The sequence below is a fragment of the Natrix helvetica genome (assembly GCF_964273705.1).
Source record: "Natrix helvetica genome assembly, chromosome: 5".
Taxonomy (NCBI): Eukaryota; Metazoa; Chordata; class Lepidosauria; order Squamata; family Natricidae; genus Natrix; species Natrix helvetica.
In genome coordinates this window covers 71,224,742-71,239,240 of record NC_138551.1, presented here as the reverse complement: position 1 = coordinate 71,239,240, position 14,499 = coordinate 71,224,742, and the positions used below count along the sequence as shown (strand labels likewise).

The window sequence follows — 14,499 nt, the reverse complement described above, 5'->3', positions numbered from 1 at the left end:
CGTTACTTGTCCCAGCTTCTGCCAACCTAGCAGTTCGAAAGTATGTAAAAATGCAAGTAGAAAAATAGGAACCACCTTTGCTGGGAAGGTAACAGCGTTCCGTGCACCTTCGGCATTTACTCATGCCAGCCACATGACCACGGAGACATCTTCAGACAGCGCTGGCTCTTCGGCTTTGAAATGGAGATGAGCACCGCCCCCTAGATTCCAGAACGACTAGCACATATGTGCGAAGGGAACCTTTACCTTTACCCTAAACACTATATTCCTGCAGAAAGGCACACAAGCTTTCAATGATGATTTGTTTCTGATATAGTCCTTCACTTATAACCATTCATTCAAAGTTATTAATAGCACTGAAAAAAGTAACTTACACTTGTCCTCATACTTACAACCATTGCAGCATCCCCATAGTCATGTGATCAAAATTCGGGCACTTGGCAATTGATATGTACTTATGATGGTTGCAGCATCCTGGGGTCATGTTTTCACCATGTGCAACCTCCCCAGCCAGTTTCAAGCTAAGTCAATGGGGGAAGCCAGATTCATTTAATGACTATGTGATTAACTTAACAATTGCCAAGATTCACTTAACCATAGCAAAAAGTGTTATATATCAGGCACAATCCATGTAACAATCATATGGCTTAGCAATGGAAATTTTGATCCCAGTTGTGGTCAAGGGTTAGAACAAAGGCTGTAGAACATCTAGTGAAGGTTTCTTAAATCCATTTGAGGCCTGAGCTTCTTATAATTGAACAATATTTGTCTACCTCTTCAACTAGAAATTATGTCCCCTTAGATATCCTCACTAGCTGAATGTTGTTACAATGCTATCAGCATTCAATGGGTGAACTTTGTTTATACACCTAATATTGACTTAAGGGCTTAGATTTTTGAATAAAGACCAACTTTATCAATTTTATATGATCATCTCTTTCTAATTTCAAGGAAGGTTGTTTCCCTTGGCAATTAAAATGTGTTTGTTTACCAAATTCTAAGGTATGGTGAGGATTGAATCTTTGCATATGCTTTAGAAGAATTTGAAAGTAAAAAACATACAAAAATGTATTTCTGTCCTTATGTTTGCAAAACATGGTGGCTCTGATCAAAACAACCTATCAAATGATTATATTTGGGTTGATCAATCTTTTGCAAAGAGGATTGTTTTTTTTGGGGGGGGGGGCTCAGTTTATCAAAAGCACAAGCAAAATCTTTTTGCCACAGGAGTAGCTGCATCTCACTTGTTGGAAGGGACTTGGATATCAGATGTCTAGTTTCCTCAATTTCTGACACTTCCTGGTTTTTAAACATACTCATTGTGCTATTTTCTAGGTTGGTTTCTGTACCATATTAATATTTTTATATATGGCAGTTTTACTTTGCACATATGTTTGAACATCCATTTGCTACAAAAACTAAAATAAAACTGATATAAAAGCAACAAAAACCTGTTTGTGCCAACGGTCATTTTTATCATCTATCATGTAAAGTTGGATAAGGCTGTCACGTTTATTCTCAGATTAGTGTATACAATATTAAAAACTTGTGGCTATCCAACTTTCTATGGAGCTCCAAAGTAAAACATGATAGAACCTTCTCATTCTTGGTCCCAGAAATATTCAAAAATATACTGTCATCAATTTGGCAAGCATAAATAGCATGCAGTACTGATTTAGACATTGTTATTGTTATTCAATTACCCCCCCCCCCTTTCATTCTGTAGCACTCAGGGCTACCCATTGTAGTGTTGAAAAGGATTTCCTGATTTTTCAGAGGAAGGGTGTGTGCACATTTGTGCATTGTGCACAAATGTATAGAACATTACATTGGGGGTATAAGACTCACTTCTTGCACAGTTAATTAAAAGCAATACAATAGCAAATTTAACAATTGCAGATGGAAAAGATGGATGGACAGACCCAAAAAGGAGACTCAAATTATGTAATTTTTTTTTGGGGGGGGGATGTAAATAAAATGCAAAGGGGATAATTGATTAAATGTATTGGCTGAGACTTCCCAGTTTTTTTCAATATATATTAGTTTACTTAAAGTGATTGGATTTCTTGTGAGGTTATTCAAGTTCATTCTGGCCTGCATGTTGAAGCTGGAATCGTAGGGGAAATCAATGAACATTGCTGCTTCCTCTGAAGCTCAGACTGAGAGCTGTGGTTCTCAGTGAAGAGATGCCAATTGTATAACAACAGCTATTCAATTTCAAGTCCAGGCAAAGCACTGCAAGCAATCCACTGACAGCCAGCAGGGAAGAGGCAATGAATTTTAACCATCCTGAGATATAAGAGTGTATCCGCATCCTCAAACCAACAAAGGACAATCAATGGTTTTATAAGACTTCATCCTAATAGTCAGTAAACTTTCTTAGCTAACCTTGCCATGCTGTGGGCCTACAAACCACTTGGCCAAGCTCAAGCCTTGGATTTGGAATGCCAAGTTATTTATTTAGGAATTTCTGTTGAAACCATCTGCCGAGGATCAATTTAGCTCTCTCATTGAGATTCCTATGAGGGATCACAAATCTCCTTTGCACAGAAGTCCTCCAGCTTTTAGCTAGCAGATAGCAGAATTAACCTAGTGCAGTTATTTTTCATCAGTTAAGCATGTTTTGGACATTTGTTTGAGAATACTAAGGGCGACATGACAGCAGTGTTCCAATATTTGAGTGGCTGCCACAAAGAAGACGTATTTTCCAAAGTACCTGAAGGCAAGACAAGAAGCACCAGACGGAAACTGAACAAAGAGAGAAGCAACCTAGAACTAAGGAGATCAACCAGTAGAAAAGCTTGTTTTCAGAAGCTGTGTGTGCTTCAACAGTGGAGACTTTTAAGAAGAGACTGGATAGCCATTTGTCTAAAATGGTATAGGATCTTCTGCTTGAGCAGGGAGTTGGACCAGAAGACCTTCCAAGGTTGGTTCCAACTCTGTATTCTGTCAAAATATGTTATGAAAAGGTACAGACTTATAGCAATCTAGCCTGTTTCATTATCGGTCCACAAGAAACACTCCATCCTGGGTGACATATCTTTCCCAGTGTTATTAAGATATGCTGCAAAATCTAAAACAGTAACATACTTTTTTACTTGGAATCTTCTATATTGTGGAATTTTAGTTCTTCATCTTCTAGGCCAGTATTTCTCAATTATAGAAGCTTTAAAATGTTTGGGCCAACTCTGGTTCCACTGTGCTGAGTAATTTTGGAATTGAAGTCCATACATTGTAAAGATGCTGAAGTTAAGAACACTGGTTTAGACCAATGTGGGGTTTTCCACATTATGAGCCATAGTGGTGCAGTGGTTAGAATGTAGTGTTGCCAGGCAAATTTTGTTGACTGCTGACTGCCAGCAGTTCAGCAGTTCAAGTTTCCCTGGCTCAAAGTTGACTCAGCCTTCCATCCTTCTGAGGTGGGTAAAATGAGGACCCAGATTGTTGAGGACAATATGCTGACTCTATAACAATATGCTGACTCTTAGAGAGAGCTGTAAAGGATTGTGAAGTGGTGTATATGTTACAGTGAAAGACAGAAATCTGTAGAATGTCGACATTCACCGGTGAATGTCAACATTCACATAGTCGCTTGGTGTATGTCCGAAATATTTGCTAAATACCCTTATTTATGACTTACACTAAATACCTAACCCTAACCCTAACCCTAACCCTACATATTTGGTATGTGTTGACATTCACCGGTGAAAGTCGACATTCACCAATTTCTGTCTTTCACAGTAACATATATATGGTAAGTCTAACTGTTATTGCTATTGCAGTACCACTGCATAAAGCAGGGGAGTTATAAATGGAGGTGTTGCAATTAGCCATCACTTTTAAACACAGATCTTCACCAAATGCTTATTAACATAAAATTCACCTGCTCATTATAATGAACATATACATGATATTGAACCTTGGCCCCCAAATGACTTGCATTTATATTGGTTATTTAGACCAATTCTCAAGTTTCTCCTCTCCAATCTTTCCATGGAAACCAGTTACTCTGGGACTAGGTGGATTAAAATCAGATCATGGATTTAACTTTCTCTTGATTTATTGGCATTTTGTCTCATCTCACACATCAGCTACACTGAAAAGGTCATAGTAGTTTAACTATGACTATCCTACAGTTATAAAAAGAATTAGTACCATCATTCAGAAAAGCACACTCAATTAAAATTATCTCTGTGAAAACAATTCAGTTTGTGCCCAGATATAACCTGTCACATCATTTACTGCTAAATTTGAACAAGACATACACAACAGACTCATTTACACATCTACTTTTGAATTGATCTTTTTCCCTTATGAACATGCACTACACTATAATAACCGCTTTTCTGCATTTCAGCCTTTAACCACTTGTCTCCTGTGTATGAACTGGCTGGCAATATAGCTAGCTTAGCAAGGTTTTTTGCCCAGATTTCGAATATTTCCTCCATTTTGATGGCAGTAATAGCCAGCTGTTTTGTTTGAATAGTGGTTAATGGAGCCCCTTATTGGCAGATTCTTCTGTTTCTTTTGCTCCTTCCACATTTAAGTGTCAACTGCTTTCCCCCTTCTGAGAATGGGGCGGGCAGGCAGTTTTAACATCCTTCCTGTCACTTGGACTAGAAGGGAAAACCTGGCAAAACACTTGGGCAATGTTTCATCATTGCTGGGTTGCAATATTCTCTCCTCTGCAGTATTGGATGATGAATCAAAAATTGGAATTAAGATTGTCGGGAGAAATATCAACAACCTCAGATATGCATACGATACCACTCTAATGGCAAAAAGTGAAGAGGAACTAAAGAGCCTCTTGATGTGGGTCAAGGAGGAGGAGTGCAAAAGTTCGCTTGAAACTCAACATTAAGAAAGCTAAGATCATGGCATCCATCCCTCTCTATTCCTGGCAAATAGATGGGGAAGAAATGGAGATAGTGACAGATTTTATTTTCCTGGCCTCCAACATCACCGCAGATGGTGACTGCAGCCAAGAAATTAAAATCACTTGCTCCTGGAGAGGAAAGCTACGGCAACTCTAGACAGCATACTAAAAAGCATAAATATCACCCTGCCAACAAAAGTGTGTATAGTCAAGGCTATGGTTTTCCCAGTTGCAATGTATAGCTGTGAAAGTTGGACCATAAGAAAGGCTGAGCGCCAAAGAATTGAGGCCTTTGAACTATGGTGCTGGAGAAGACTCGCGTGAGTCCCTTGGACTGCAAGGTGATCAAACTGATCAGTCCTAGAGGAGATCAACCCTGACTATTCTTTAGAAGGCCAGATCCTGAAGATGAAACTCAAATACTTTGGCCACCTAATGAAGAAGAAGGACTCACTGGTGAAGAGCCTAATGCTGGGAAACATTGAGGGCAAAAGAAGAAGGGGACGATAGAGAATGTGGTGGCTGGATGGAGTCACTGAAGTAGTAGGGGTGAGATTAAATGGACTCCAGAAGATGGTAGAGGACAGAAAGGCCTGGAGGAATGTTGTCCATGGGGTTGCACTGGGTTGGACACGACTTCACATCTAACAACTAACAACTAACAACTAACAACTAACAACAACAACAACAACAACAACAACAATATAGAGAGCTTTATAAGATAAATCCAGCACTTCAAATTGCTCCTAGGAGTTAATTGGAGGCCATTGCACTTGGGCATTCAGTACCAACTTAAGCCTCCAGGAAGTGTTTAGAGGCAGCCTCAAGTAGAGCATGTGGCAGGAATCTAATCAGGTGCTGAGCCACTGCAATATAGCTGAATCTGTTTCTTTATAGAAGGCCTTTATAGAAGGAAGCTCAGCAACCCAATGCAAAATGACCAAAGAAGAAACTGGAGGCTGCAAAGATATGCTGACTGTAGAATATAGAACTGGAATATGCAAGTTGGACTAAGAATATGCATCCCCAACAAATGTTTTATTGTGCCTTTCATTTTCAATGCTGAATATTTCATTTCCATATATTAGAATTACATTTCTTTTGTAGTTACCATTTTTTTAAAATCCATAATGGATTTATTTCAGTGTGTCACATTTCAAAACGGGAAAGTATATCCATTAAAATGGAGTCGAGTTTCTTAGTCCCATCTCATTCATAGTTTAATATATACAACTCCTGAAAGCCAATGAAAGTGTAATTACTAGCTTGGAGATAAATGTTCTCCTGTGATGGCTAAAAATATAATTTGAAAACTCTAAAGCTAAACAGATAACTTCACAGAAGCATAGACGTATACACAAACACATCACATATTCATTTCAAGTTTGTATTTTCTCCAAGACACTTCATTGTGCAACCCATAGCTGTAAAATGAATAGAAAGGGGTTAAGAGTATTTTTGCTGGAATTGTACCAGTCTCAGTGTTGAGTGTAGAGAAATTCTTCAATGTTCATTACACCTTTCTGGGACAGTAGGTTGCCAAAATACAGCTAGTCCTCGACTTACAACCACAATTGAGCCCAAAATTTATGTTGCTAAGTGAAAATTGGTAAAGTGCGTTTTGCCCCATTTTGCGAAATTTCTTGTCACAGTTGTTAAGTGAATTGCTGCAGTTGTTAAAAGTTTGCAACATGATTGTTAAGTGAATCTGGCTTCCCCATTGAATTTTCTTGTCAGAAGGACTTCAAAAGATGCTCACATGACCCCAAGACTTATGTCTGAATTATGATCACATGACCAAGGGGAATGGGGAGGGCGCAACAGTCATAAAACAGTGAGAAGTCTTTTTTTTTCAGTGTCATTGTAACTTCAAATAGTCACTAAATGACTTGTAAGTTTAAGACTACCTGTATATCAAATTAGATTAGAGATACTTTGGGGGAGGGGGGGGCACAGAGAGACAGTAAGTACAAATAAAAATAATTGAGCTTTCCTTTTTTGCAAATGAAAGATCCAGAAGCCAAATACAAAACTGACCACATTCTCTGCAGGTTATACAAAGCTCAATTAAGCAATTTTTACATTCAGAGTGTAAGGAGCTGCTGCTCAAATCTGGGTAAATTGCCCAAAATTGAGTAAATATTGCCCAAAAGTTGCCCAAAATTGCCCAAAATTAAGTAAAAGTTGTTTTTATTTGGGTAACAACATACAAACCCCTTACTCCATCAAAGGGACATTTAAATTTAAGTTAATTACCTTTAAGTGTATTGCCTGTGTTGCATACAAAGGATTTTTGGATTATTGGGTTTGAGTCACAAAAGAAAATGTATGGCAACCACTGGCATAAATGGTTGCAAATTCTCAGATAAGAAGGATCTCCCTATGAAGTAGCAATAGCAACAGCAGTAGCACTCAGCCCGTTTCATAATGTTTTATAGCAGTCTGTAAATTGTTTACAGAGTCAGCAAATTTCCCCCAACAACCTGGGTCTGGTTTTCCTGATCTCAGAAGGAAGGAAGGCTGAGTCAACCTTGAGCTGGTCAGGATCGAACTGCAGGCTGTGGGCAGAGTTAGCCTGCAATTCTGCATTTTCACCACTGTGCCCCTGCCAATCTTCTAGCAAGTATCACTGGAATGCAAAAATCATTATTTTGTACTGTTGTTGTAGGCTGAGTTTAGAATTTTTCCTTTCATTTAAAACCGTAATCTTACTACTAGTAGTACTACTGAGATCCTAGTAAACCACTCCACCTGTTCAAAAAACTTTAAGCCAAAGACTTAAGGGTTAAATTTATTCACCTGAAAGGATCTGAATTTTATTCATGACATGATCTGAAAGCAGTGCCTATAAATAAAAAAAAAAAACATTTGTGAGAGGAACAATAAAATAATTTTAATCAACTCTTTTACAACAGACTATCAAAAGGTGTTTTAAAGAAATGTCTGTCTTCACAGGTAACTCATTTAATGATGTTTCGTGACTTTCCTTTCTCTTCTCCTCTTTCTTTAAGATATTTGAGCAGTTTGTCAAGACGAGAATAAGAGAAGAATATAAGGAAAAGAAAAACAAATTACTGCTAGCCAAAGAAGAGTTTAAAAAGCTGCTTGAGGAATCTAAATTGTCACCTAGGTATGAAGCAACTTTTGGATACATGTCCTAATTGGAACATCCTTTGAATGTGGGTTTTGACTAAACTGAGATTATGCCAGATACCAAGCTTCTGAATATGAATGTATCACTTAGAGTGCTGGACACAAATATTTGTCATTTTCTGATTCGCTGAGATCTTGTGAGACTATCAAATCTCACAAACTTCAATATTCTTGCAAAAGACTACATGATACTTCAGATATGACATCAGAGTGGTGGGATTCAAAAATTTTTACTACCTGTTCTGTGGGCGTGGCTTGGTGGGCATGGCTTGGCTTGGTGGGCATGGCTTGGTGGGTGTGACAGGGGAAGGATACTGTAAAATCTCCATTCCCTCCCTGCTCCAGGGCAAGGTTACTGCAAAATCCCCATTCCCTCCTGATCAGCTGGGACTCGGGAGGCAGAAAATACATGGGGGCAGGGCCAGACAGAGGTGGTATTTACCAGTTCTCTGAACTACTCAAAATTTCCACTACCGGTTCTCCAGAACTGGTCAGAACCTGCTGAATACAACCTCTGTGACAACCCCATTGCTAGACTTTGTGAAATTGTTGGAGATTTGTTAAAAAAAATCATTAAACCTATTCCACAATGGTTTGATAAATTTGCAGGTTAAAACTTCATGCCTGAAAATATTTTGCAAGCCTTTTAATGGATGGTACAATGCATAAAGGTACTTTCAGTGGCAACTCAAATCATAGACATGTTCTTAAAACTAGTGGTGCTTATTATTCTCTACCCGTTTTTCTTTTTTCAAAGAAAAAAGATGTGGAGACTCTAGAAAGAGTGCAGAGAAGAGCAACAAAGATGATTAGGGGACTAGAGACTAAAACATATGAAGAACGGTTGTAGGAACTGGGTATGTCTCGTTTGACCGAAGGAAGGACTAGGGGAGACATGATAGCAGTGTTCCAAAATCTCAGGGGTTGCTACAAAGAAAAGGGAGTCAAACTATTTTCCAAGGCACCTGAGGGCACAGGTGAGAACAGGAAGTAATGGGTGAAAACTAATCAAGGAGAGAAGCAACTTAGAACTGAGGAGAAACTTCCTGACTTTTAGAACAATTAATCAGTGGAACAGCTTGCCTCCAGAAGTTGTGAATGGCCCAACACTGGAATAGCCATTTGTCTGAAATGATATAGGGTTTCCTGCCTAGGCAGGGGGTTAGACTAGAAGACCTCCAAGATTCCTTCCAACTCTGCTGTTGTATAAAACATCCCAGATCTTCTGCCACTATTCTATTACAGCAAAGGCCAATATTTTGAATGATTGACTACATGTTAAGTGTCAATAATCTCTCCATTCTTTCTTATTAAGCCCTAAATTATACAAGAAAGGCTGAACTCCAGATCCAGTATAGGTTTCCATATGTAAAACACATGGAGAAAATGCATAATTTACTTGAAGAACATATTTGATATCTGCAGCTATATTGGTGCAGTAACCAGTAGGTTAATGAAGATCTAATTCATTGTCATGCATTACAAGCAACTTGAACTGAATCTATTATCTCAGTATATAAAATATACTGAACAGTCAAAATCTATTACAGTACTTTATTATGCTTTGCAGTAGCAGATCCAGTTGCAAGTGTGATTAATGCTTGCTGTATGCCCAAGTACACTTTATTATATTATAAAATCAGTAATGACTTTTCTTCCTTCTGAAAAAATCCAAATTATATTCACACAATAATTTATCATTCATAATGGTGACTGCACACTAAACATAAGATTTTGAAATGTTGCCTTTTTTATTTAGCTGTTTTCCATGATCCTTCATGGTAAGAAGGATCTAAGAATCTTATATAAAGTTACGATTCTTATTTATAATTGCATTAATCATCAAGATAGTTTAAGATGACATATTTATATTACAGAGATAAAGAAAAACATTTTACTCATAATTTGAATAATTTTATCAATCTCCATATGTTAATGTAGGGAATAATTTTCAGATTTTAACAATGTATTATATATTTTTTGTATATGGAGCATATTGAAGAATTATTCAATGCTTATAGGAGTAGAACAATGGTGGGTTCCTGCTAGTTCTAACCTCTTCTATAGAAGAGGTTCCACAAATCTACAGTGCCATTTTGAACCGGTTCCAGCTCCCTCCCCCCGCCTGTCTGCATATCAAGTTGAAGAGCAAGAGGAGGAATTCTGGGAGTTGAAGTTCACAAGTCTTAAAGCTGTCAAGTTTGAACACCACTGGTTTTTTTTCTAATGGTTAGGGGTGCAAGGGTCTTGTAACTTGACAGCTTTAAGATTTGCGTGCTTCAAATGCCAGAGTTTCTGAGCCAACATTTTGCTTGCTAAGCAAGAGCGTTGTTAAGTGAGTTTCACCACATTTTACAAGTTGGCCATGCCACCGAGTCACATGACTGCCAAGCCAATCCCACCCGGTCACATGGCCAGCAAGCCACTCCCACAAAACAGGGCACACCTACAGAAGTGGTTCTAAAAGACTTTGAAACCCACCACTGATATATATCCAATTTGTTGATCTTTTTTTTCATTTTTGATTTCATCACTATGGTTCATATTCACACACAATAGTTATGGGAGAAGAAACATAGGAGAGACTGCTATATGCTTGAGTTTTTCAACAAAATCTAGGATATAAAAGTAATAAAAAAATAATTAGAGACAGTTTGGTCTAGTGGTTAAGGCAAAAAGCAGAAACTGGGAAAATCTGAGTTCTACTCATGCATTAAGCAGGAAATCAGATGGGTCTAAGCAACCCTAGAAAATGTCAAAATACTTCAGAAATATTGCCAAGAAAATGAGAAAGACTTGTCTATGTAGTCATCAGGAGTCAAAAGCTGAAGGGAGAAAGAGAGAGAGAGGAAGAGAAATAATACATAAATATTAGGAAACTTAATATCACAAAGTGGGTATTGTTGCAAAATGCTACCATGACAACTAGGATAATCAAAGAATACCCATTTGCAAGAAATCAAATGGATTAGATATTCTCTATGCCCTTTCTACCGAGACCCTTAAATCTTATCACTGAATGCTAAGTCCAACTCTGGATGCTTTTGACATTTTATTTGTTTTGGGTATGTGGGCACACATCCAAGCTAATCACTGGGTCACCACCTCCTTTCATTTTCATTTTTTTAAAAGTAATATCATCTGGCAGATAGTCAAGTCAAAGTTTATTTCAGTCAAAGACCAGAAATAAGAGCACCTAAGACACATTTTCAGTTTAAGATAATTCTCCAGGCTGACAGTTAATATAGCAGCAAACTAGCTTCTTGTACTGTAAAGTGAACCAGTTATTATTTCTATTTTATTATCTCTAGCAGGAACATTTTGCAAGCCTTCCTTTTTTAAGCTAAGACAAACATGTTCTGCATTACCCTAGAAGTATGATATTTACCTCTGTCAAAATCATGGGGGAAAAGACCCCTTTTTTTCAATCAAATATTTTCAAGCTACGAGGAAACAGATATATCTAGGGGAACCTGGAGATGGGGTTCAGAGTTGTTTCAAAAAGAGACCAGACATTTATTTGATTCATCCATTTTTTCCCCTGCAATGCTTCAAAAAATAAGCCACTTTAAATATGACTCTAAATCCCCCACTTTCTGTGGTTTTCATGGAGTGCCTAAAAACTACTACATGATGGCATCAAGCAGGGTCATCAAAAATCAAGATGGCCACCTTTTCCTATGTGATTAAAGTCCTGCCTATTTATTAAAGACCTTGTATGTGGTCCTGAATGCAATTTACATAAAGCCTATCATTGAAGTTTAAGCCAGAATTTCCATATGCCACATACACTTTATTTACCCATACAAATTATTTCACAAATTTCCCTATATGTGTGAATACTGCTCCCATCCTCTATATTTCTAGAGAGAGTCACACTTGAGAATCAAAAGATATTTGTCTCTACCAGTTCTGATGCAAATCTTGGCCTTTTAAAACATTATGCTGCTATGGAAGGAAAGAAGCCATGTTGATTGGCAAGTTTAAGCAAAATCATTTAAACTCTTAAATTTTTGAGAATCCCATCTTAATCTTAATTATGTTGGATCATCCACAGTGAACTAATTATTCCTCTAGGTTCCATCCATGAATCAATAAATAAGGCCTTTATGTGAAAGTGGAATAATGACTTAGGATGAGAAGCCAAGTAGGTCAATGAATTTGCGAGATTTTTGACTTTAATCTTTCCATTTCTTTCACCTCCGTGACAAGGAAAAGATGCAGTAAGAATGATTTCAGTAGGGAAAAAACCCTGTGTGTTTAAGAAAGAGCCAAAGAGTATAAACACTTATTGCAGGATCCAAACCTGTGATCCTGATGGCCTACCTCAAGGGTGTCAAACTCAAGGCCCGTGGGACGGATCTGTGGGGTGCTTAGGACTGGCCCATGGGGCTGCCCTGGAAACAGCGAAGGACCCATCCACAGCGCCTGTGCCAGCAAAAATGGAACTTGGAAGAGCCAGTTCCCTTTTCGTTGACAGATGGTTGTAGGAGGCAGAAAACAGAGCTCGTGAAGGGTATGTGCAGCCCTCTCAACCTCCTTTTTTTCTGGCAGAAGTTGCAGGAGGTTGGCCCAGACAAAAATGGAAATTGCGAGCCCCATTTTTGCTGGCAGAGCACTCCGGCCACACAGGTGCCTCAACAACAGTGACATCAATCTGGCCACCCTGTCCACATCTCTCCCTGCCCCCCTGAGGTCAAACACAATCCTGATGCACCCCTTAATAAAATTGAGTTTGATATCTCTGACCTACCCAAATTGGATCCTGAAACTTTATCATGTAATGTATATTTGCCTTCATTCATAAACTTCTATTGACACAGCTTGCAGCTGTCTGCGAATCCTTGCTTATTCTTTGATTATTCCTTTCACATTCTAGGACCACCTTTAAGGAGTTTGCGGAGAAATATGGCACAGATCAACGTTTTCGATTGGTTCAGAAAAAGAAAGACCAAGAGCATTTTTTCAACCAGTTCATACTTATCCTTAAAAAGAGAGACAAAGAGAACAGAATAAGGCTACGGAAAATGAGATAAAAAGGAAATCTGCAATAAGAATGCAAGTCAAATACTGGGGCATCTACAGCAGAGAAGATGAATGGCATGCATTTTAATATCATCTTTTGAGTTTTTTACTCCCAGAAATTAGAGGGGAAAAAAATCAGAAAATCCGAAAAGCCATCGCAGCACACAAAGTTTCTGTCTGTTGTATGTGGAAGACTGCACTGCAGAAATCTGTAGTATATTTCATTCTCAGAGACTTAATGTTTCATATTGAAGCTCTCTTTTTGTACAACATTCAAATTTGATGCGTTTCTAATTACATGATATGTCAGTCTTTTAATTGTTTTAATAATTTATGCAAATTATTTGTAATATACACAAAATTGAAATCCAGCGTGATTTGTTATTAAGCAGAAGCAGATGCCATCCATAATAATATCAAGGATTTTTTTTAACCATTTAAGAAAAAATAAAAAGTAACACTATACTTCTCTGCACCTTTATTTGGGAATAAGTCCTGTTGACTTCACCAACACTTGCTCCCAAATAAAAGTGGTTAAGAATGCTGCACAGTTATGTTTTGGCAGCTTTGTACATTAAACAAAAATAAATGGTTTAAAGGTCCAGTGATACTGAAGAAATCATTACTCAATGTTCATAGGTCTAAGTCTAGTTTTCTGAGTCGTAGTAGTAATAGGGTATTAATTGTAATCATAGTGAAGATGTGAAAATCCTGGCATCTTTCCTGTAGAACAGTGTATAAATCTTTACCCAAAAAAAAAAAAAGCTTTGTAATTAAATTATTCTCAATAATGCTCTAGGCACATCAAGAAGAGCAGCACTTCTATATTAAAAGCTATTATAAAGAAGTTATTTTGTAAACCCATCCTACTAATATTTGAGTTATTTTTATTGTATGCGAAGAGTTTGCATGAGATCAGTCTCATCTTTGTATAATCAAAGATTTTAATCTTTTTTTAATTAATAAATATTTTAAGACTATTGGTCATGTTCTTTTTCCAAATGATTGAAATCATCTTTAAAATTGCAACTTTTTTTTGGTATTTAATTGAAGACTGAAGAATAAGCATGGAAGGGAAAAACTCTAATTCTAGGCCAATATTCTTTAATTTAGTTCCTCCAGTAGTAAGCAATCTGATGTCTACTTCTATAGTTCAAAACATCTCAAAGTACAGGCAGTCCTCAATTTATAACCATTCATTTAGTGATTCTTTGAAATTATGATTGCACTGAAAAAAGTGACCAAAGAATGGTCTCCACACTTAAAACCATTGCAGCATTCCCATGCTCACATGATCAAAATTTGGGCACGGCAACTGGCATGTATCTATGTATCAGGCATGAAAAAACAGGTCCACATATGAAGGTTCTAATTAATTGATTACTACAACCAAGGCACAAGATTAGCATCTGGATAAATAAGCTTTAGCTAAGTGGGGCTGGACT

General features: G+C 37.6%; 1 protein-coding gene across 3 annotated transcripts in view; it reads left to right on the top strand.

Annotated features, from left to right (window-relative positions):
* Nucleotides 1-14,028, top strand: part of TCERG1L (transcription elongation regulator 1 like) — a 210,997-nt gene extending 196,969 nt beyond the window's left edge. For all 3 annotated transcript variants that reach the window (XM_081955683.1, XM_081955682.1, XM_081955684.1), the window contains 2 exons: nt 7,888-8,006; nt 12,909-14,028. In XM_081955683.1, coding sequence (XP_081811809.1) covers nt 7,888-8,006; nt 12,909-13,065 — 276 coding nt within the window. In that variant the 3' untranslated portion in view covers nt 13,066-14,028. The remainder of the gene's footprint in view (nt 1-7,887; nt 8,007-12,908) is intronic.
* The last annotated feature ends 471 nt before the right edge of the window (nt 14,029-14,499 follow it).